Source organism: Peromyscus maniculatus, chromosome 1 (genome assembly GCF_049852395.1).
Source record: "Peromyscus maniculatus bairdii isolate BWxNUB_F1_BW_parent chromosome 1, HU_Pman_BW_mat_3.1, whole genome shotgun sequence".
NCBI classification, from domain to species: domain Eukaryota; kingdom Metazoa; phylum Chordata; class Mammalia; order Rodentia; family Cricetidae; genus Peromyscus; species Peromyscus maniculatus.
Window position 1 is genome coordinate 174,856,938 of NC_134852.1, and position 24,765 is coordinate 174,881,702.

The 24,765-nt window shown below is 44.5% G+C and overlaps 1 protein-coding gene and 1 long non-coding RNA gene across 22 annotated transcripts in view; one reads left to right on the forward strand and one right to left on the reverse strand.

Annotated features, from left to right (window-relative positions):
• The window catches only part of Trpm3 (transient receptor potential cation channel subfamily M member 3), an 848,188-nt gene that overhangs the window by 763,631 nt on the left and 59,792 nt on the right, over positions 1-24,765 (forward strand). For 13 of the 21 annotated variants that reach the window (XM_006985391.3, XM_042261850.2, XM_006985386.3 and 10 more), the window contains 7 exons: positions 1,783-1,812; positions 2,725-3,014; positions 3,646-3,874; positions 6,641-6,808; positions 11,883-12,023; positions 18,325-18,453; positions 22,750-23,001. In XM_006985391.3, coding sequence (XP_006985453.1) covers positions 1,783-1,812; positions 2,725-3,014; positions 3,646-3,874; positions 6,641-6,808; positions 11,883-12,023; positions 18,325-18,453; positions 22,750-23,001 — 1,239 coding nt within the window. Of the gene's footprint in view, positions 1-1,782; positions 1,813-2,724; positions 3,015-3,645; positions 3,875-6,640; positions 6,809-11,882; positions 12,024-18,324; positions 18,454-22,749; positions 23,002-24,765 lie in introns of those variants that run through there. The other 8 variants (XM_006985390.3, XM_006985395.3, XM_006985381.4 and 5 more) reach the window with 3 other exon arrangements.
• LOC121823004 (uncharacterized) lies at positions 12,017-22,867 on the reverse strand. Its single transcript, XR_006064304.2, has 3 exons — positions 22,731-22,867; positions 18,237-18,429; positions 12,017-15,291 (listed from the first exon to the last, which is right to left on the reverse strand). It is a non-coding gene; the product is annotated as an uncharacterized LOC121823004 (long non-coding RNA).

Here is a 24,765-nt window from a genome sequence, read left to right on the forward strand (position 1 = left end):
GTGGGAATAGGGCATGTCTAGACCATGTCTTCATGGGTCAATTTAGCCAGTGCTTACAATGTTTACGTCTTGAGGACATTAAGTGAAGCTGTTTTGAGTTTTTGTTGGTTGGTTGTTTGGTTTGATGTTATTTGGTTGGTTCGTTCTGTGCCTAGCAGTGGGTTCTCCACCGCCCTGGTTCATGTCAAGCTTAGGGCCCCACAGCTTTGGGCTTTCGTGAACACCGTGGAATCTCAAAGGTGTGTTACTACTAGAAACATAGCTTGGACTTCACTCCCTGAAAGGGGCTGGGGGACCCTGAGGACCCCAAAATGACATCCCAAGAGCTGCCAGTCTCAGCTGGTAGTGGGCATTATTTCTTTTTTCTCTCTTTAAAAAAAAGTTTATGATTTTCTTAATGTTTGAATTTTATGGTTTCCCCTTTATTTTATGAAGTTTTTGAGTTTGTTTTTCTGGTTTTTTTGTTTGTTTGTTTTTGTTTTGTTTTATTTTTAACAAAGTTTTCACTAATGAAAGTATTTTGTGGAGCTATTAGAAAATCAGGACAGGGGGAACAAAAAGTTTGAAGAAAGACAAAAAACTTAGACTTGTGGTAATTTAGAAGCCAAAAGAGAAAAGAAGGGAGACAGCTTCAAGCTATTCTAACTTATATAATCACATCAAATTCGCAGGAACTGTCAGCTTATAATTCTTATGTCCTCAGCAGCTTCCAGAATGACACCCACTGCTCCAATAAACTTAGAACACAGAATTGGTACTCCTGGTCCATGGGTGTAACTTTGTTCTCCCCTTCTTAAATACAAAGCAAGTTCTATAATTCCCGAGTGGCCTTCTCTGTGGCCTTCAGGTGTGCCCTTGCACACGTTCCCAGCGTGGCCAGGGAAGCCACCTCCTGTGTGCTGATGTTCCCAGCCATGGGGCCACTTGTACCTCTAGCAGCACCTGCTCTGCCCTCCCCCCTCGCTCTACTGTGCAGCGCTGGAAGAGAGCCAGAGGAAGCAGCTAAACAAACGTTTTGAATTATACTCCAAGTGTCTGCATGATAGTTTTCCAGAGGTTTGAGAAATATCTGGTTTGATCTGTTGATTGTTTCATTGTTTATGTCTTCTCTGCTCAGACTGCTGTAACAAAATACCATAAGCTCATAAACAACGTCAACATACAGCCCACAGCTCTAGGTTCAAGAACAGGGTACCAACAGACTGACTTTATGCTGAGGGCCTGTTTTCTGCCTCACAGATGGCACTTTCTGGCTGTGTCTTCACATGGGAAAAAAACAAGCTCCCATCAGCCTTTTTGATAAGGATATAACTTTTTCTTAGATGGTGTCTTCCATCATGACCTAACACTGTCCCCCAAATACCCACCCCAATAACAACACCTTGTCAGTTAGAATTTCATCATATGATGGGGATGGATGAGGAAGAAAACATTCAGACCATAGTATTTATTCAAGTGCTGGATGTCCTGGAGGTACCACTCAAGTGGACAGTTATAGGAAAGGGAAAGAAACTTCAACCCACAAAAGTCATTGTAAGCCTTCAGTTATCTCACTTCAGTTTCCTAATTCACTGTGGTTCACCAAAATCACAACATCCCTAATTCTCCTAAAAAAAATTTTTTTTAAAAACATGTTCCTTTTATTGTGTTTACTCAGTGACATAAAATTAATGCTATATGATACCGTAGAGTTCTTATATTACTTATTTGCAATATAGTAGAATTCGTTTCTTACCTCAATGAAAAGAAATCTAACTTTGTTCACAACGTTTTTTTAAACAGCCCAAAGCCTTGAAACTGCTGGGAATGGAGGTTAGTGTTTGCTCAAATTATTAGTGTCGATTATTCTCTTTCTCACATATTTAAAAACATATGAGTTCATTTTAATAGTAAGGCTTAGTGCATGATTCTAAAACAAGGAAATAAAGATTTTCCAGGTGCCATGGTAGCATCTCACAGTAGCTTTTACAATTCCACAATGAATTTATGTTAGCATTGGGGGAAAACAAAAATAAATAAATCCTATTGTAAATACTAACTTGAAAAAACAAGTGTATAAACTCCATAGGCAAAATTAATTAGAAAGATTTACAAATGGCAACAGATCCAAAGACTTTCGCAGATGCATCTAATAGGGATGCAGAAACTTGAGCAGTTTTGTTCTCATCTTTGGTTCATTGTTTATTGTTGTTATGTGAAAACATACGTATAGAATACCTTGCTTTTTCAGAAAAAAAGAAACATGGAAATGCTGTCCGTCATGAGATATAGACAGCCACACCTATAGAAGAAGAACGGACAAAAGTAAACAAACAAACCAAAAAAGAAAGAAAGAAAGAAAATGGCCTATGAAAGTATCATTGGAATTTTTGAGACAGATTCTCATTATGTAGCCCAGCCTGGCCTCGAACTCTCATCCTCCCATTTCTGACTCCAAGGTGTTGCTGGGATTTTAGGGTTTCACCACCATGCCCAGCTTAGAAAATGTTTTGTTTTGTTTAAAGTAAAGCATAAACTGACATGTTGGTAGTTGAGTATGCCTTTCTAAGTCTTATTTTTAAATTAGCCCCAAAGGAGCTTGTGAGTCTCTTTAGGATAAGAACTGGTCTGGTCCATTTCAGTGTGATTCTAGAGCTGAGCCAATGGAAGGTGTACTTAAAGTATGTAATGAACTAATCTGATTCACTTTCCACTCAGCCTGTACTTGTTTCTCTAAAATTGCAGGATGACATTCCCTTGAGGAGAGGAAGAAAGACAACCAAGAAGCGTGAAGAAGAGGTGGACATTGACTTGGATGACCCTGAGATCAACCACTTCCCATTCCCCTTCCATGAGCTGATGGTGTGGGCTGTTCTCATGAAGAGGCAGAAGATGGCCCTGTTCTTCTGGCAGCATGGAGAGGAGGCCATGGCCAAAGCCTTGGTGGCCTGCAAGCTCTGCAAAGCCATGGCTCATGAGGCCTCTGAGAATGACATGGTTGATGACATTTCCCAGGAGCTGAACCACAACTCCAGGTTGGCTAGCCATTCCTGAAGAGGGTGGGGAAGAAGGAAAGGTAGACTCCAAATGCCAGAAGTTCTGAGCTCCACAAAAGAGTCACCCCACTAGAGTACACAGAGGGTGGGCATGAGTAATTTACCCTTACTGTGCACAATGCTACATGAAGGTACAGAGAGATTACACTGATTTCATTCATCCTCTCAACTGCCCCAAGCAACAGGTCATATCATCATGTACTTCATCCAATTAAGGGTATCATCCCTCAGAGAATTTAAGTAACATGGCTGTGATCATATATGTCTGGCAAGAATAAGGTTTGAATTTGAGGTCTGTCACATTTAAGAAGACACACTACACTCTAATCATTGGTTGATTATTCTGCCTCTATCCTCACATGCCCTGAATTAGGGGGTCTTGAGTGCAGGAATCAAGCTTCGACTTAACATCTTCAGTTCTAGATATGGTATCTAACACAGCGAATACTTAAAGGATGTTGACTGGGTGGTTTTGTGAATAGACTAAACCTTACATTTAAACAGCTACTCACATAGCAAGCTACCTTTTATAATTGAACAGTGGGGCCCATCTTTGTTCATGGAAGTCTCCAAGTCAGCCTGAATGACTCTCGTATGCCTTGTCTTTCAGGGACTTTGGCCAGCTGGCTGTGGAACTCTTGGACCAATCCTACAAGCAGGATGAGCAGCTGGCCATGAAACTGCTAACGTATGAGTTGAAGAACTGGAGCAATGCCACATGCCTGCAGCTGGCTGTGGCTGCCAAGCACCGTGACTTCATTGCACACACGTGCAGCCAGATGTTGCTCACTGACATGTGGATGGGCCGGCTCCGCATGCGCAAGAACTCAGGCCTCAAGGTCAGCATACCTAAAAAAGATCTGTTGCCATAGAGGGTTGGTCCAAGGGTTGGTTGGCATTTTCCCAGCCAAATCTATGGTGGGTCTAGGGGTTATCTTGTGTTGGAAGGTGGTGTTAACCCACCACCATTCATTAGAATCTCCGTAGAGATGTGACTTTCATTTAGAGTCAAGGATTTGAAGTGGGAATCTGTTACATTTAAGAAGGCAGTCTGCATACACTCTAGTCATTGATCTATTGTTCTACCTCTACCCTCACAGGCTGTGGATGGGGGGTCTTGAGGGCAGATCTTGAGGCCTACTAAACTAGAATCTTGTCTCAGATCCAAAGATGCAGAGTACACACAGGTCCCATAGGGGCACTGTAAACTCTTACACAGCCATGCTACCACAGGAGTCTCACCTAAGCCACCCTTCAGTACCCTGTGAGGCTGAATACCCTCCTGGTCCCACCAAGGCTATCCTTGCATTATGTCATATCATAGAGACATGGGCTCTGATAGCATGGGCTTGAGAAATTTTAACTGAACTAAAGCTGAGATAGATTTGTATATCAAGACATTACTCACTTAAACCCTCATACATGGCAGTGAGCTACATCCCTAGACCCTGATCTAGTCTCAAATGAGGAAAAGCAAGTCACAGGCCAGTCTATACAACCCAAGCCCATTTTAAGATGCTGTATAGAGATAGCTGTATAGATTAAGGAAAAACAAGAAGATATGTAGTTAATTGTAGCAATTCTCTCGGGGATTGAACAGACCGTGTACGGGACTTGTTCTTAAGAATAGAAAGTTGGGTGGAAGCTTTTACCTTATTCCTTTTAGAGAAGATCCCAGGGCCCCACACGTGCCAGGCAAGCTCTCACCATTGGGCTACACACTCGGCTCAGTTTTTGCCTCCTCTAATCCTTTTCAGTGATTTTTCAAGGAAAACAGTAAAGTGAAGGAATTTTTAAAAAGAGAAATGAACAAGAGAAAAAAATGGGTGTTTGTTTAGTTTAATTTTTAATGATGCCAGTTTTTAATTATATATATTTAAGATCACGATATGATGCTTTAATATACACAATGAAATAACTACCAGAGTCAAGAAAATTGGCATATTCATCACCTTACAAGTTACCCTTTTTGCATGTGGTAAGACTGGCTGAAATCTACTCTCTTAACAAGTTGCTAGTATACAGTATGACGTCATGGTGACCGTGTTGCCCATGATACACATAAATAAGCTCTTTAGACTCACACCACAAGTTTGCATCCTGCCCTCTTTGACTGTTGTCTTCCTGGACCAGCACTGTTTGTCCCACTCCACCTTTCTTGTGGGCTCTTGGCTGGAAGTTATAAAAAATGGTTCTAAAAAGTGGGTCATGTACTACATTCCAGAGTCAAGCCGCTAGTAGCTGCCAGGCCTGGCCTCAGGTGGAGGGCTAAGCAGGTTCTCAGCCCCGAGGACAGGACATTGTACCCTATGAAGATTGCCAGCATGACATTTGAGCCTCCCAAAGCACCTATAATTCAGAGTCATTTCTGACCCTTTTCTCCTGACTGGCCCTAAGTCCCCACGGGTATTTCAGAACCACAGGACTGTCCCCGTGGAAGCATGATACTCACTGACCCCTCAGGATTTGTCTGAGTTCCTCCCCTCGGTGCAGTGTCTTCAAGGACGCTCATCTTAGGGAGCCATTTTAGAATTGTGAGAAACCAGGGAAGACACTGTTTTCCGCCGATGGAGGAGATTGCTCTGCCATGGAGAAAGGCCTGTGTAACGAGCATCCTGACACTGAGCTTCACAGTGTTTACACATGAGAGCGAGGCAATGTTGGCTTTCCTGGGGCTTTTATGTGAGGAGACCAACTATGCTTGATGAATACAGAGATCTCTGTGGGGAGGGATGTTTCTGTTTGTACATTAGCTAATGCCAGCAGAATGTTCCAGTGCTGTGGATATCACTCTATATAAATAAAACACTGATGGCCAATGACCAGGCAGGAAGTATAGGCGGGACAAAGAGAGAGGAGAATTGGGGAAACAGGAAGGAGGAGGGGAGACACTGCAGCCACGGCCAGGATAAGCAACATGTGAAGACGCTGGGAAGCCACCAGCCATGTGGCAAGGTATAGATTTATAAAAATGGGTTAATTTAAGATAAAAGAACAGTTAGCAAGAAGCCTGCCATGGCCATACAGTTTATAAGTGATATAAGCGTCTGAGTGATTATTTTATACGTGGATTGTGGGACTGCGGGGCTTTGGGGACCTGGAGAGAAGCCCTCCAGCTACATTCCAGAGTAGATAAAATGATTTTCTACATGTGCCTTCGAGGTACAATACTTAACAGAGATCATCAGCTAACACATCACCTCTGCTTGATATATTCACAAATAAATACCAGTACATGTACGAGTTGATTTTACAAGGCCAAGTGCTGTCTAATGACTAAATGGAGATCTCATATTTTTCCACCTTTGCTTTGTTTGAAAAAGCTCTCTTTCCTCAGTTTCTCCCATAAAGTAGGAATAAATAGGATAAGATATATTTGGGCAAAATAAGTATTTCCGAGATGGTCCAAAACGTCACTTTCTTGTGTGTTTAGATTTCCAGGTGTCCACATTTCTGTACAGCAAGTCCAACACCTGTGTGTGTGTGCATGTATGTGCACCCACACATACTCATATGCCACACCCCAGGCTCTCTGATGCTAAGCAACCACCCTAATCTTAATCCTTTAAATGTGATTATTATTATTATCATTGTTATTGCTTTAGGTAATTCTGGGAATTCTACTTCCTCCTTCAATTCTCAGCTTGGAGTTCAAGAATAAAGATGACATGCCTTATATGACTCAGGCCCAAGAAATTCATCTCCAAGAGAAGGAGCCGGAGGAGCCAGAGAAGACCACAAAGGAGAAAGACGAAGAGGACATGGAACTCACAGTAAGAACAACACCATGAGTTTTTTCTGCCTGGGGTGACTCCCGCAGTCCACTCACACATTCATACTGCCCAGGTTCAATCATGCTTGAGAGAAGGGTTCCCCAGCCTCCTGCCGGATCTAATCATGTGTGAGATTACAGTATCATAAAAGTTTCCTCTTTGTGTGGAAACAGCATGGCTATAGGATGCAACTGTATGTGAAGTCCTGCTGCCACCGGTGCTGCAGAACAAATCAGTGAAATTCAAAGCCAGACGCCCTCCATTTTCCAGGCATGTGTCCGTGTATAAACACGATGCTGTGACTGGCAGTCTTAACACACAAGGAAGAACGGGAAGCAATGAGCTGTGAGCAGCCAGCTTTGCTGAGCTGGGGCCATTCTGCTGGTTGGAAGCTAAGCCTGTGTCTGTCTTCAGGGTCAAAGTCACAATGCATCACTAATTGAATTCTGAGGTTTGTGTGGAAAGCTTTTATTAGTGCTTCCTGGTACAATTATAGAACATGGATGCTTTGTTCTGCAGAAAGAACAAGACAGCTGTGCATGGAACCACTTCCCCACAGCCCCCACCCAAGCGACATGACTGCCACTGGCTTGTGTCCAATGGCTAAAAATAGCCTGTGCTATTAAAGGGACAAATAGGGCTTCATAGCTTGGGAGAGCTGCATCACACAGTAGCTCCATAGGGACGGTTCTGAAGCACCTCACCACCCCAGCCACTGGCTACAGGAGTAATAACCCAGAAGGAGCTGTAAGAAGAGAAGATAAAAACTGGTTTGGGTCAGGAGAAAAATAGACTTTGCATGAGTCTCATCATTGGGACCACCATTAGACATGTTCTTCTTCCATATGCACAGGACTTCTTTCTAGGAACCGTCTTCCTGGAAATCTATCGATAGATATGACCCTTCACTCACTGCATGAAGAGCCAATTTTGGTTTCAGTTCCCAGATCTTTGTAAAAATCTATGTAGGCATCTGCCCTGCCCTGCAATAGCAGCAGACATTGCCTTCTCTGCAGATCATGTCATAATTTTGATCTCTGAACCTCTCAGATGAGAAATGGTATTTTAATCATGGTTAGTGCTGATTCTGAATTCTTGCTGGCTGTCTCAGCAGAGAGGGAAAGAGTATGTGCTTTACAGTTAGAATGCTGCCCCTTCACCTACTTGCTTTGTGACCTTAAACACAATTTCATCCCTTCAAGACCGGGAGCACAGTTTTGTCTGCCTTGCAGGTATTTGTGTGGTTTAATGAGTAACCGACTTAGCCACATACATGTAAACTACTTAGACTAACAACTAAACACTAACAAATATTTGCTTATGTTGTTGAAATGGTGCTGCTCACTCTGTCTGACCTCACTCATGGGACCACATCATGCCCATCAGGTTCATATCGTTCTACTTCCCAGATTAGAAAGCAAGGACTCAGAGATTAAATTGCCCACATTTACCCAGATGTTAGTTGCAAAGGCAAGATTAGAATCCAGGCATACAAACTCCATTGGCTGTTGTTATACATTTAAGAACCTCAGTCAATTGTCAAAGGCAAGAGAGAATTATTTTCTATTCTATTCTCTGATGGTCCTGCTTAGTGGATTTAATTCACCACAGAGTATAGAGCCTCCAAGGGATGCCAAGCATCCCAGATCAAGTATGGTGTGGCTCCCTCACAGGCAGACATTCTGGGAGGACAGCCAGAAGCTGCATGATGCTCTCAGTGGCTGGGTAGAGGAAGGAACTTCCCTTGTCTCCTAAGAGATTTGGGGACTTTGATCCTTCAGGAAGCCACAGTAAAAGATGTCTCTCCAGTCCTAGAGCCTAATGGGCTTGCCAGGAAATAGATCCTAACACTGTTCACTGTGAACCTGAGTAGGAGGTGTCGTGATGAACAGAAACCTCACAGGGAAGAATAAGGTGAGGATGTGTGGGTTGCGAGCTTTGAGTGGGGCAGCATTGTCTTTAAAGGGAGCCTCTTTTCACCCTGATGGCAGATTCTGTCCACTGCTGCATCTCTGGTGAACATCTCACCCTTGACGGGATTGGAGAAAGGAGCTTGTGGACAAGCCCATTCCCTTCACAGGGATGATATTTGAGCTTCGAGCAAATTGAATGCACCCTTTCTGAGACTAGGACATCCTTGGTTGCCTCCAAAATGACACCTAAGAATATCAATCTCGGCCGGGCGGTGGTGGCTCACGCCTTTAATCGCAGCACTCGGGAGGCAGAGGCAGGCGGATCTCTGTGAGTTCAAGGCCAGCCTGGTCTCCAAAGCGAGTTCCAGGAAAGGCGCAAAGCTACACAGAGAAACCCTGTCTCGAAAAACAAAAAAACAAAAAAACAAAAAAAAAAAAAAAAGAATATCAATCTCCACTTGCACCATGTTCCGTAGCCTTTAGCAGCTTAATTTACCTCAAAGGTTCTTGCTCCACTTTGACACCTGCGTCCAGCTGGCAGGGTCTCAGATCTGCACTGAACAATGATATATATATTCAACCCTGTTCACACCTCTCTTGCTATGAGAAAATATTTTTGTTTTCTATTCTAAGTGTTTCTTTTCTACATAAATGGCCCTATTAGATTCTGCTTTAAGCAATGTCCAAGGAAATATTTGACTACAGGGGAGAGAAATCAACAAAATCAGAGTTAAGCTGCTGAGGCTGGGACTGGTGAAATGGTAAAATCCATGAAAGACAAGACTTTGCAAATGTACCCTGCCCCTCGGAACATATGTGAGAAACAAAGGAAAAGGCAGCCTGCAATGCTTTTGTTTCCCCCGCATGGCCAAGTAAATGTGCCACCCTTCACTTAAGCCTAAAAAAGCCCCAGCCAGTGCAGAGCGCCTGGGCTACCTATGCTTTGCCAGGAAAGCCACTGTCCCTAGAGGTTACCCCAAGATGTCACTCCCTAAGATACCTAAAAACCTTCAACTTATCTTTACTTTCATTCCATCATATCCCCAGATGGCACTGGATTGTTGGACATAGAAATAAGCAGACTAGAAGAAGAATTATTACATAAACTATAGGACAACCTTCTCATTCTGTCAGTCTCTTGAGGCCAGTGACTAATGTTAACAGGACTCTCCTGGACTCCCCTGTGCTTAACCCATCAGAATATTGACTCAGTTCACTGATGGAAATAGATACATATGCCAGCCACTGAGTGAAATCTTCCTATCCATTAGCTCAAGGCACCTTTCTCACCAGGATCTACAAAGGAATGGAGATTGCTTCCCCAGAAATGCTATTAGATGGACATAAACCATTTGTGAGTGTCATAGAGTTGGATGAACTGGCTATGAGGAAATCATTGAAATGCTTGAAACTAACATTTGTATTTATGTGTCAGGTGGTTGAAAACTAAGTCATGTAAGGAATTATCTCTCTCCTCAACTTCACAACAAACTGCAATCATTGCTATAATTAGACCTCTTAATTTCAAACTTATGTGCCAAGGACTGTGTCCTACCCCAAATCTTTGTCAATTCTGAGCGGCTATAATGCATGTCTTATCCTATTCTCACATTTGTTAAGAATGCCAGGCTTGGGGGGTTGGCTCAGCAGGTGAGATAGCTTGCTGTGAAAACATAAGGACCAGAGTTCAAGTCCCCAGACCCACATAAAAAACCAGCTACGGTCGCATGTACTTGTAATCCCGGTGCTGGGAGGGTAGGCAGAGACAGGAGGTTCACTGGGGTTTACTGGCCACCAGACTGGCTCCAGGTTCAGTGAGAGGTCCTGTATCAAGGGAATAGAGTGGAGAGTGATAGAGCAGCACATCTAATACTTTCCTCTGGCCTCTGCATGCACATGTGTACACATCACATATCTACAAAAAAGAAAAAATTCAACTTTCTACCAATGTATAATTAACCTTATATATCTTATAATAATATCAAAGAATTAAAGTCAATACTTTGCCCTGTTATAGACTCTCACAGCATGCACACCTTTCTGGTGAGGGACCCTTCAGGCGAGAGTATCTAAGAAGGTCCAAGTTTACTCTGAAGACTACCTAGTTACTAACTGAGCATTTAATTGGGTGCCAGATGTTAATATGTAGGCCCCCAAGGACCATAGCCTAATTTATGGCTAAAGAAAGTAGGTCTCAGAGAGGTTGAAATAACTTTCCCAAGAGTCCACAGATTCTGAGTGTTCATCTTAGCACTCACCTCCCATCTGGGTCATCCAAAGCCCACCAGCCTTCACTGTTAGGATCTCCAGTCATCTCTGGGACATCCTGTTGCTTGCTACCCAGACAGGGTGTGTCTTCCAGTTCTTAGATTCTGCTGTTTTTGCAATATTTGATCATTATTACTCATATTGCTACTGTTGTGATAAACAACAAGGGAATCATGTTTATGGAGATCTCCAGAAGCTTATAGATGAGGACCATTGCAGATCAGGCTTGCCTCAAATCCTTCTGCTAACCCACTTGGTTACAGAGGAAGGCAGTATACTCCGGAGTTACCATAAAATTGGCAACAGCAATAATTCCAGTCTTACAAGGTTTAAAATGGAGGGACCAATGCCCATGCTTTGGTATGGGTAGAGATATTCCTAGCCTAACTAAACTTCAAGCACTTCAGATGACTTGTAACTTGAATACTCCTGCTCTTTATATATATATAAAATGGATGCTGGTCCAATCAATCCACCTTTGACTGGAAAGTCACTAACACAGGTATAGACAGAATTTGAATCCAGGTTTCACATGTCTCATATACATATGGAAAGAAAGTAACAGAATCGGGACAGATTCTTGTAGCCTGGCCTTCCCAAACAGTGCTTATTATCCCTCTCAGAACTCTATGTCTATCCTATTGCCTACCTCACTCAGAGGGTCCAGGTTGTAAAAGAAAAGAAGGCTCAAGAACTATCACCCAAGCCTTCCATCCTTAGAAGAAATACACAGCTTATACTAATACAGTGCAAACTCACACAGAGGAAAGGCATGCCTTTATACTCTTCGATGTGGGTTCTGTGAGCTCTTGGGTGTCATGAGCATCCACTCCTCCTCGGCAGCATGGCCTAGAGAGCCCAACCATAATGGTCTCCATTCTCTCCCACTATAGGCAATGTTGGGGCGAAACAACGGGGAGTCATCCAGAAAAAAAGATGAAGAAGAAGTCCAAAGCAGGCACCGCCTCATCCCCGTGGGCCGCAAGATCTATGAGTTCTACAATGCACCCATTGTGAAGTTCTGGTTCTACACTGTAAGCACCTTCCTTCCCTCTTTCCAAAAGGCTAGCCTCAGGAGTGGGCGTTCCTTTCTCAGACACCAGTGTGGCTTCCTCTGTGCAGCATTATAAGCACCACGTGTGCGGGAATGAAAGCTCTGTGGCCTTGTTTTTCCAGTAGTTTCACAAGATGTGTGGCCTTTCCTGGGCAGCTTCCATAGACTGCCTTGATGCTCCCCACAGAAGGTAAAGGAACTGAGAGAGGTGAGAAGTAATAGCTACAGATGTGAGATGTGTGTGTGTTAGTTCGATATGAAAACAAATGTCCTCTGCCAGAACACTGCTGTGTTGCTGCATGGATGAGAACAGAGTGGCCCATTACAGATGCTCATCCTGGGCTTTGGGGGAACATTTGATGGGCCAGGTTGAAGCACGGTATAGATATAGCACCTCTAGGGACAGACAGCATCTATAAGTAACAACTTCCAACCTGGTAATGACATCAGTCACACTTTCTTACTCAGGCACAATTAAACAGCATGCAGTTCAAAGCAAGAAAACCTCCAGCCCTGGTAAATATTCTCCAGGAATCACACCCTACATATACTCCCTACCTGCAAAGCCACGGGCTGTCCTTGAAATGGCATCTGCTTTCTAGAAAGGGACATTGCTGGAGTACCCTTCTCTTTTTCAATGATGTTTTCCAGTGGTTCTCAACCTTCCAAATGCTGCGACCCTTACCAGTTCTTCATGTTGTGGTGACCCCCAACCATAAAATTATTTTCTTTGCTACTTCATAACTGTAATTTAGCTACTGGTATGAATCTGTGTTTTCTGATGGTCTTAGGTGAGCCCTGTGAAAGAGTCTTTCGACCCTAGAAAGGGTCATTTGACCCCCGAAGGGCTATAACCCACAGGTTGAGAACCACTGAAGCCCAAAGTGATTCTGTCCAGCCCGGTGGAGCTCCGCCAGATGAAGGACAAAGCTTCTAGACTTTTAGACGTTCTCATAACCAGCTTACTGAGCTGTCATTTGAGTCAACAACGGGGTAATCTAGGTCTGAGAACACGAGGGCTCAGATGACCATTTAAGTTGCTTCCTGGGCAGTCCCGGATGTTTAATGTTCAACACTGGCTTTAAAGCAAGACTCTGCAGCCTCAGCACTAGTGATATTTTTAGCTAGGATAATTCTTTGCCATGCAGCAGCATCCTGGTCTGTGGCCACCAGATGCCAGAACCACACTCTGTCCTTTAAGAATGACAACCAAAATGTTTCCAGGCATTTGTGGGATCAAAACTACCACCAGTTAGAAGCCACAACTTCAAATGATGATTTTAATAGAGTATGAGAGAATATAAAAACACATATATCATATCTGTATTCATTTTAGTAAAATAAAATTTCCAATGTATTGACATTTCAAAATAGCATACATTCAAAAACTCAGTTAAATTCTTTACAGCAGCACTCCTTCAAGTTTCCTTGTAGAAAGCAGCAGACTTGTGACCTGCAAGTAGCTTGAGAAAAGGTAGGCTACATATAGGTCTACCTGTGTCCTTCTGTGCTGTGTGACCCCAAAAACGTTACTTTCCCATTCTGTCCTTCTGTAAGATAGAAATAATACTACTGTCTACTTTATGAAGATTAATGTGTTGAAGGATATAAAACACTTATAATAGTGTCTGGATCTGTAAGTACAATGTGGAAGTAACTAGTGTTATTCCTACACTAGTCACATTTCTGAGAGGTAATCAATGCCAGATTGATCTGTCCACACAACAACAGAAATATCATTTGTTGAGCAGCTACTGTGTTTAAGCAAGGATCCAGATGCTTCCTAAATAATCTCCCTGAGGCCCACAATGACTTCATCAATACAACATCTGTCCCTTCTTTTTATGCCCACATCTGCCTTTCTCCTTCAATTCTTCTGACTCAGTTGTCACAACCAAAATAAAGGGGGGAGGGTTGAAAACTATAGACAAAGGAAACTCCACTCCTCTGATCCACACACTGAGAGTCATTTTACTTTTGCATTTGTTCTGTGATGGTGTGCATCACCCCCGGTGCTTTAGGCACGCTAGGCGAGTGCTGTACCACTGAGCCGTAACCCCAGCCTGTTTGCGTTTGGTTTGTTTTTAACCTTTCCTTAAAAGGTTGAAATAAGCTTTTAAAAAAAAGATCAGTTTGCGAAATAAGAAATCCAAATTCCAGTGTTTACTATACTTGGCCACATGGATGCCTCAGCAACAATGACCAAAAAAAGTTAATTATGAGCATTAACAAAAAAAAAAAAAAAAAAACCTCTTGACCTATAGAACCCTGCAGATTCATCCTGTGGCCTTTTAGGAATGTTAGCAGCTTCCTGGTCTCAAGCATAAGAGAAACTGGTGTGAGGAATCGCATAAAGAATTACCAGCGCTTGGATGGACACTGACCTCACTTAGTCTTCCAAGTCATCTGCTTTTCCTTCTTCGTTGGCGTTCAGCAGTCCCATCATTTGAGTTCTTTGATTCTCTTGCTCCCCGTTGACTCAACTCAGGCAATTTTCAGCCCCAAATGCTTTTTCATCGCAAGTGCCCTGGCCAGTGTCTCTCAGCCTTGGCACCTCCAGATCAAGATCATTGGAATCACCCATTACATTTTTGGTTTTGGCTTGGTGTTTGTTTGTTTGTTTGTTTGTTTGTTTGTTTGTTTGTTTGTTTTAAACCATGGTCTCACTCAAGTTTTCCTCAAACTCCTGATTACCTTGCCTCCACCTATCAAGGACTGGGATTATAGGCATGTGTCATTGTCCATCTGTTGGAACACTTTAAAAACATGCTCACACCTAGCCTCAACCCTCAGGGCTCCTATGTCATCCCTCTGGGTACTACATTAAAGCTCCCCAGGTCATTGTAATGAGCAGCTAGAGTTAAAAGGCCCTCACTCAGAACAGAGAGTAGTGAGTTTTAGCCCACTATTTTTTAAATGCCCACAATAGAGAAGGATTTATTAAAAATCCCAATTCAAGGATCTATCATGGACCCAACTGAATCAAGTCTGTGGAAGTAGTGGGGAGGCCGTTACCAAAAGCCCCAGGTGTCTCTAATGATCACAGAAACCTGGACCACACTGCTTCAGACACCATGCTTTGAGAAGCTAGCTTAGTTATTTTTCTATAACTGTGACAAAACACCATGGCCAAGCCTTCTTTATAGAAGAAAGCATTTAATTCGGCTTGTGGCTTCAGAGGGTGAGAGTCCACGATGATGGAGTGAAGGCATCATGGCAGGAACAGCTGAGAGAGTCCACATCTTGATCTGCAAGTAGGAGGAGAGAAAGCTAACTCAAAATACTGTGAGTCTTTTGAAACCGCGAACAGCCACTAACTGGAGGCCAAGCATTCAAACATATGAACTTATGAGGGCCATTCTCATTTGAACCACCACAGGAGCTGTGTCTTTGGCAGCTGGGGTTCGGTGTCCAGCTCTCTTTCCCATAACTGACGGGGTTAGCCTCAGCCAATCCATCACACTAAATTCCCCAGTTATATTCCAACAATTCCAGCAGTTTGTGTTCAAATGTTGACAAAACCCAGGCCTCAAGGTAAATGAATGGAAATGAGAGGGCCAAGCTTTTGAGACCCCCCAATGATGCTTAACAACAAACTTCACCATCAGATTGGTGGTCCCGTTTGCTGTGACCTGTGTTCTCTGGAAGGGCATTTCTCTCTGATTTCCAGACGTGCCCCTTCCTCCTCTCTGACACTGTCCAAATGAGCTCCCACCTCACTCCCCATGACCTCTGGTCCTCATCTCAGCTTCCCAGAGGAACAGGTGGGTCCTCCACAGTTCCAAGACAGAAGGAAGCAGAGATCCAACTGACTCACAGCCCCTGTCTGTGCAGAAAACACTTCTCAGTTATGAGCTGGAGAAGATTGGAGTTCAAGGTACAAAAACGACCGCAGATCAGAGGACACGATGTGTACTGTGGGTTTCCCCAGCCATGACAAGCTCTCCCCCAGAGGCCCTAGGTTAGGTGACTTACACAAGACCACACGCATGAGCTCAAACTTAAACCCAAGTGCCATTCTAAGTTTTTCTGCCAACTTCCTCCCTTCACATACACTAGGCCTGAGTTCAGAGGATGGACCCTGTTAGTAAAGTCACTTGAATTCGAAGACACAGAATTTCTGAAGTAATGAGTTCATGTGTCACTGAGCCAGCGTGGGACAAGAAGAGACAGTGCCTTGGGATGTTTTGCATTGAACTTCATAAAATGTTAAAACCAGAGCACTTAAGAACCACTCCACCTTGAAGCAACCTAATTTTTTTCAATAAAAGGAAGGAAGTGACCAGGAAGACAGAAGCAATTGCAGGCAAAAGGAAAGAGTGTATTAGACAGTCTCACCAACTGACTTCCTTCCTTTGTGTTTTGTAACTATGCATACAAGGACTGCAGAGCGTAGCAGTGTTTTCTTGATCATAACCTGAAACCATGTGAACCAAGTCACACTTGGAACCAGTTTCTAAAGGATGCCTCTTTCATGCGAAAGTTCCATGACTCAGTAGTGATGCTGAAGTGGGGAGCCATGGCAACCTAGGCCTGGGATAATGTAACAGTAGTCATGGGGATATAAAAATCAAATCACCCAGGTGGAGGAGCTCAGCTAACCCTCAGCAGCTGAAGCACTCACTCTCTGTCACAATCTGATTGTTCCAGATGTGGTATCCTTTACCTCGGTCGTAGCCTCACCCTTTAGATGAAGGAAAAGCTGACTGGGAAGTAGCTCACAGTAGTAGAGTGTTTGCCTACCATGCCCTGGTCTTGGCTTATCAGAAAAGGGAATTCTGTGCCATGGTTGTACCTGGACATGTGTCATCAATGTCATGGGGATGTCAGAGGTACCTTTGATTTACATTAAAAGTCTATTCAGTTTACGAAAATGAAGGAAGAAGCCCATTGGTAGATAAGACATCTCTCTGGTCCCACATGGCTTATCTCCTCGCCAGGCTGCAGTTTCTGCCTCCTAACTTGTCTTTACAGCCCCAAAGTCACTCAATGTCTTCCTTACTTCCAATCCTCAATCCTCTTGCCCACATGCTGCCCTTTTCATTCCCACACCACCCCCAGAGAGTGCAGATTTGAGTCAGCTCACTCTAGGTCCCTGCTTAGACCCCTGAGGCCAGTCAGTGCCTTGCTCAACTTGAAGCTTTGCCCACAGGATGTTTTACTCATCTGCCATCCCCCTCAGGGTAAGTTTTCTTATGCAAGAGCACCACCAATTCTTTTCTTTCTGCATTGACATCACTGCATCTTTCAGTAACAGATTCCAAGCCTGGGCCCTGAGGAGTGTTTCCCCACATCCAGCCAGTCACATCAGGACTCAAATTCCAGATGCTGGAGCCTCTGGATGATTAAATCCACTCTGGTTCACAACAGGCCACACACCCCACGCTTTCCTGTAAATGGCTTTATTTTCTCTTGTTTTGTTTCAAAGAAGTAGAAAGCAAACTCAAATGTTCCGACCAGGGTAGGGCAGGATGACAGTACAGTGGAAAAGAGGTCGGAATCCTCCCTAGGAAGCCAACCACTGTAGGTCAAAAACACCAGGCAGACGCTATTTACTCAGGAGAAAATGGAAATGGAGCCTTAAGATTAAATCTCGGCTGCTTACACTGTAGTTTTACCAACTTAAAAGTACTATATGAATCTTTCTTTCCTTCTGATGGGCATTAATCTATCTAGCATCTTTCAGGAATATATATATATTCTCAATCACTGTATCAATCATTTTAGTATGGAAAGCCAAGTGTGCACCTAAGCAAGAGCCCTGATAGGCCAGGTTCTTTTCTAAGACAGAACACCAGAACACACACACACACACACACACACACACACACACACACACTCAACTGATGATGGGCATGCAAATTCCTACGTGGTGACACAAAGGTACAAGCAAGGCCCCAGAGCCCCAGAGACACATATAAAGCTCAAAAACAAACATTGCATACTCAATTAGTTAACTACTATAGCCTTTTAAAAAAATGTTTGAGGTAGAGGTGCCTCAGCAGGTAAAGGCATCTGCCATCAAGCCCAGTGACCTGAGTTCAATCCCCAGAACTTGGTGGATGGAAAGAAACAACTTCTGCAAATTGTCCTCAGACCTCCATGAGAATGAACACAGAAAATAAATAAATCCTCTTGGTTGTTTAGAACTCTATTGTTCATTCGTCATGGCTTCCCTGACCCACTTACTGACCTTGCTCAGCATTGCCATGCAGTGGTCTTGCCCAGGGCATGGCTCCCAGGCCTCTGCAGTTAGAGTCCTGTCTTGTATTTTCTTGCAGCTGGCATATATCGGATACCTGATGCTCTTCAATTACATTGTGTTAGTGAAGATGGAGCGCTGGCCTTCCACTCAGGAATGGATCGTCATCTCCTACATTTTCACTCTGGGAATAGAGAAGATGAGAGAGGTAACTGCTTCCGGGATGAAATCAGGAGGGAAAGGGTGGCTCATCATATCTGAGGATGGAGAATCAAGAGGGATGCTTGGGATCCAAATTAAGCCCCAAACGGGGATCTGGAATGCTGCGGAGGGCTGCTACTTCCTCTTTGTCCAACCTAGAGAGGTTTCCGAGGGTGCTTAAGTCTGTTTTCTGCTTTCACACCTTTTGCCCCAAGACATCCTCCAGAGGGCTTCCATTTCATTTACACCTCCCTCTCCTCGTCCCTATGAAGATGACTTTTTAAACTCTGCTATTTTTAACTCCCATTTCAACCCTTTATTTGAGGTCTCCTTGGACACTCTCTGCAAATCCAATATCAACTTCTCCAAACATGTTCCAGCAGCTTGCTGTTAAGCCCAATGACCTGAGTTCAATACCCAGAACCCATATGGTGGACAGAGAGAAACAACTTCAGCAGGGAGGGAAGGGGAGACACTCTGCATGATTCCTTTATTCAGTTTATTCTTGAGTTGATTACTTCTCAATGTCTATCTATCACCTGCTCCCCCCCGCCCCCCGCTGGGCATCCGCCAGCCCTCCCACTCCTAGGGAGCACTATGGAGGATGGAACACAGTTCTGGTCTCTCCTCACCTCACTGAAATGCCACCCCCTATATGATTTGTTTGAAGTCAAAGCTAACCATGGGGACAGGAAATCTTATTTAGTGCTAAAAAGAGATGAGCTATGAGGCAATGGGAAAACTCAGAAATGGGAAAACGAAGAAAAAAAATGGCCGGGCGGGATACATTCTATATGAATCCAGCTATATGAAATTCTGGGAAAACCTATGGAGATGGGGAGAGCTACGAAGATTGGTGGGGGAGCTGTGAAAATGAAGAGGGGAAGCTATAGAGTGGTAAGAAGATTGGTGGTTGCCTGGGTTTGTACATTGGAAGGATGGATGCTAGGTGAAGTCCAGGGCTTCTAAGATCACAAAAATATTTTGTATGCTGCTGTAGTGATGGACAGAGTCATATCATTCTACACATGTTCAAACACATAGAATGTACCCTACCAACGGTGAACCCTGATGTGAACTGTAGTCTTTGGGTGATGTGGCAACATCATTCCAGCATTTTCAAAAAAAAAGAGGCCTTTGATAATGGAAGAAGCTGTAGGGATTAAGAGATACCAAGGAAAGTGCTTTTTGTGAACTTAAAACTGTTTTTTAAACTTAAATAAATCTAACGTCAGTGGCCCTTTAGATTCCAAGAGCTTCTAAAAATCTATGTGGTCAAGAAACGGTCCACAAGAGGGCGCAGCAACCCTGCTCAGCGCTCTCCACAAACTCCTTCCTATCTCACCAGAGAAAACCTGCAGGGAAGGCAGGCTTGCAAGGTGAAGCGACTCCTCTGCATGTTCCAGAAACTGCAGTGAGTGGGAGGGGCCTTCTGAGTAGGAAAGGATCCTGTCACGTCTGTGCAGCTCCCGGGGGAGTTCCAGCACAGTCCTGGTCTCTGTATTTCAGTAGATGGGCACCGAATAGAATGGGGCCACCAACCCACCTTCATCAACCAGACAGACTCAAAGGTTCTTGCCCTAGTGGATTTCATCTCTGGAATGTTCTCCAAAGAAGAAAGATGCCATATCTACTAAATAGGATTGCATTGAGATTTAAATACACACACACACACACACACACACACACACACACACACACATCCTTCAGCACCTTTCTCTGGGGCTGTGTGGGTGCTATTTTGATTCTAATTAGCATTTCCCCCTCCTGAGAGCTTGCGAGTGGAACCCGAGTCCCACCTGAGGATTAGAGACTGGATTAAATGATTAAGGCAGTGAGGTGGCGTGTGTTGCTGCAGCCGGGTTCTCTGCACGGTGTCCCACCATTCACAGTGTCCCCCATTGCTTGAGCAGTGCAGTGGACTTGTAAACTGAAAAACAGTAATAAATTTGCCTGGGACTTTGTGTAGCTCTGAGAACTGAGCCTGCTCCCGCCAAGGGGCCCTGCCTCTGTGGGGTGCCAGCTGGCACTCCGGAGACTTAACACCCCGCCACATATTCCTTCCCCATCACAAGCAGAGGAGGCAAAGACTGGAGTGTGGAGACTGGAGGCTGTCCAGGGACTAGGCTGGAAGAAGACGGGGAGCAGCCTGTACTCCTTGGACTGTTCTAGAGTGGCTGCCAAGCCGGCAGCCTGCCAGAAACCTCCAGGCCTGGCCGTCCATTTCTTGCGAAGCTGCGTGTCATGGCAAGCAGGGTGGGGCTTCCGATACTGGGTCAGGGCTGGGTCAGCCGAAGCGTGCTTGCCGCTGAGGAAGATGTGGGAAGTGGGATTGTGGCCATTTTTGTGCCTGATCTTTTTCTCTGCGATTGGTGAGGTGACCTCTCACCCCATGTCCCTGCCTTGAACTCTGGGAAGAGAGGCTCAGCTATCGAGTGGGTGACAGTTCCCACAAGCACCCGCCTCCCTGCCTCCTTGTGGTTGGCACACAGGCCCTCGGGAACCCAGACGCAAGATCCTGGAAGCATGGAAAAGTTTGCATGCTTCCGTGCCTGCCAAGCAAACACAGGGAAGGCTGTGGTTTCATGCGCTGCTGATCCCATTCTCTTCACCGCATACTTCTGCATAGAGTCACCAGAGCCGGCCACAGCAACCCCTTAATAGTATGGAACTGTTTACAGCAAGCCTCCGTAGACATTATCTCACCCAGGTCTCCCTCAAGTCTGTGACGTCAGTGACAGCCACGATCACATCCCTCCCCACTTTACAGGTCTGGGAAACAAGATGGAGCAATTGTTTGGTATGCTACAACTAGAGAAGAGAGCGAGGTCTGAAACCTGTTTGGGTCATCTGAAACTCGCTTTCCTTCCCACTCCCCGGTGATGCGCTACTGGGTCCCAGGATAGTGAGCTAAGGGCTGGTTTAGCAATGAGATGGGGCAAAGGAGGTACTCGCCTCCCTGACCCCTTTCCTCTCTCTCATCTCTTCTCTCTCTCCCCCCCCTCTCTTTTTCTCTCTCTCATAGTAGTAGTTTTAGCAACACATGAACAAGGGGTAGATGATCGCTAAGGCATGGCCCATCCTCCCTGCCTCTCCTTTCCCATGCACATGCACAGACTTTTACCTAGTTCAGATGGACCCAGAGGGTGAGGAGCCACCAGGACAGCAACAGTGGCAGAGAGTGCTGCTCGGTGGATAGGACAGTGGATCTCACCCCAGGCTCACCAGCATGACCTGGGAACATGGAAGGAAGGGCGACGAATCCCCTGGCCTGACCCCACACCTGCTGTAGTAAGAACTCAGTGATGGGAGGCCAGGTATCCGTGTGTGGGGGCCATGGAGGCTACTGCAGCTGTAATGGTCAACAGAGGCCTTCCTAGGAAGGAGACAACTAAATAAAGAGCTTAAGAAGAAGAAGCCAAGCATGCAAACTCTTGGAAAAGAAAGTCCCCGGTGGAAGGAATTAGGTGCGAGTGTCCTGAGCATAGGCTGGCCTTGTTCTGCTTCAGAGCAGGCCAGTGTGGCTACAGCAAGAGAAGGAGGGAGAATGCAGAGGGATGGGAAGTGGACCATGGTAAGGAGTTTGGCTTTTGGTCTGTTTATAATGAAAACCATCAGAAAGTCTGAGTATGTTTTGCTTGTCCCTTGTCTCTTTTTTTAAGAAATGAGGTATAATTTACTGGTCATGAAAGGAAGCATCCCCCTTGGGTACAGCTTTATGAGTCTTTGCTTATAAAAAACAACTTTGTAATTGCCAACCACATCATGGTTTAGGTCTTCAAAGAGCTCACTGTGTGTTTGCTGCTCAGAAAATGGATGGTAGGCTGCTGTCCATAATGACAACAGATATGCCATAAGAAAACAGTTGCAACCATGTGCCTGATGTAATGGAACTTAGAATTCAGTGGCAATCATGGAGATGATAAGTCATTAACGGGGTTGTACTTCCGACAATGATTTGTCCTGTAGCAGTGGTTCGTGTCACTCAGTACCGAAGCACTGTTTACTGAGATGATTGTGGGGATCTGAGGTGTGTTAGGAATATATAATATTATAGCAAAAGCCTGCAGTGGCTCAGAACTGCCAGACCATCCCAAGGGTCGAACCTGTTTACATCTGCTTCTAGACAGTGCACATCTGGATTACCTAAGCTTGGTTCAATCATGCATTCATAGTATACAGGTGTTCAGCTAGACTCAGGTCTAGAGAGCCCCTTCCATCAGCTAACAGACAGACAGAGCACTTTCCAGCCAAGCGGAAAGCATAGGAGAAACCAGGCCTCACCCTCTCTGCTGCCTTGTAGATCCTGATGTCAGAGCCCGGCAAGCTGCTGCAGAAAGTCAAAGTGTGGCTGCAGGAGTACTGGAACGTCACAGACCTCATCGCCATCCTCCTCTTCTCGGTGGGGATGATCCTTCGACTTCAAGACCAGCCCTTCAGGAGCGATGGGAGGGTCATCTACTGTGTGAACATCATTTATTGGTACATCCGTTTACTAGACATCTTCGGCGTGAACAAGTATCTGGGCCCATATGTAATGATGATTGGGAAAATGGTAAGCAAGGTCATTCGGTTCCATGTTACCCTTTCCCAGAGGGAGATCAGTGATAATAGAGAGATGTGATTCATTTGGATTTGCTGCTTCAGTCTGCAGGAGATGGCCCCGGGATGGGGTGGGGTTGGTTTTTAATTCCCTTTGAGTGTTTGCAAGTTTGACTCTATTGCTATGTAGAAACTAAAGAATGTAATCATCAGCTGCCTGTTTACTAACTGAAGTACGTGGACCGATCACTTGCTTTTTGCCAGGCACTGGCTTAAGAGCTGAGTAAAGCCAAGTGATGGTGGCTCACACCTTTGATCCCAGCACTCAGGTGACAGAGGCAGATGGATCTCTGAGTTCAAGGCCAGCCCAGTCTATAGAGTGGGTTCCAGAATGGCCAGGGCTACACAGAGAGATCCTGTCTAGGAAAAGAAAAAGAAAAATAGTTGAGCAAAGATGTCATTTCATGAGATTGAGAAAAAGGGAAAGGAAGGGGAGTCCTTTGCATGCAGGGTGAAAAGGTCCTCAGAGTGACTCCGATGAAGTCCAGAAGGATCTCAGGTCAGGACAGGTTCACACAAAATGTTCATGGTGGCCAGGCTTGGAGGAGGACTAAAAAAAATGTTAACAGATTTTGAAGACTCGTCAAAGATGAGTTTTGGAGGTGACATTTGAAGCTAGGGGTAGTTACAACTCAAGCTAGGGGTACTTACAATTCTTTAAAATGGAAGACTCTCAAGTGGCGAGCTAATGTACTTCTATACAAATGCCTGAGAACTTCAACATTCCTGAACATATTCCAGAATTTTCCCAGGAAGACTGAGCCTGAGGTGGCCGGCATCAGTGTGAACCTGGCGACAGGTGTGGGGTCGGGGTGGGGTGCTGGGTTCATGAGCTCCTTCCTCAGACACTGCAGCGGAACCCAGAGCCTGATGCCCACTTCTCTGAGGCCCACATGTACATCTTCAACATGTAGGAAGCTAAGCATATCCACCCTACATGGAAAAACACCCCCCTCGTAAAAATCTCTTCGGTATCATCTCTAGTTTCATCCTATGAGCTGTCGAAACAAGCAGGTGGCATTATAGATGTCCCTTCTTACTGTCATTCAATGTTTACTATAGACATCTTGCTAAACCAGTATTTATTAACATCTGTCCATGAATTCTACTAAAATATATCCTAGATAACCAAAAATGTTCCTATTAAACAACAACAACAACAACAAATCCAGGCAGAGAAAGGAAAAATTTAAATTCAAAATGAATTTCCTTCACTCTTTGATATTCAGTTCACTGCCTTCTCAGGCAACAAAGAACAGTAAACATGTACTTTGTAGAGCTGTGATAATTGGGAATGGCCCTCGCTAAACAATAGCCAGCTCATAGTTAGCTGGTTGATAAATTATGTCTCCTATTGTTGTGGTTATATTGTCGTTTTAAAGGACAATGAAGAAAGAAAAGTTTATAAACACACTGTCTTTCCATAGAACCAACCCTTTCACACACACGTGTGGAATGATCACACCAGCGTTGTTTAGGGTAAATAGCACCAGACACATTCTAGAGAACAGAAACATGGACTCTGGAGTTTTAGTTACCCAAACCGAACCCAGCTGGACTTGCTATTGTTTGAGAAGGAGAAAAATGTGGATATTATTGGTTTACTCTGCCGTTGTGCCTTCATTTAACAATGGATTTGAGATTTTGGTGAAAATTCCTGTGTCTAAAGGTAGGCTCTATGGAACGGGCTTCAAGGAGGGACCTGTGAATCCCTGCT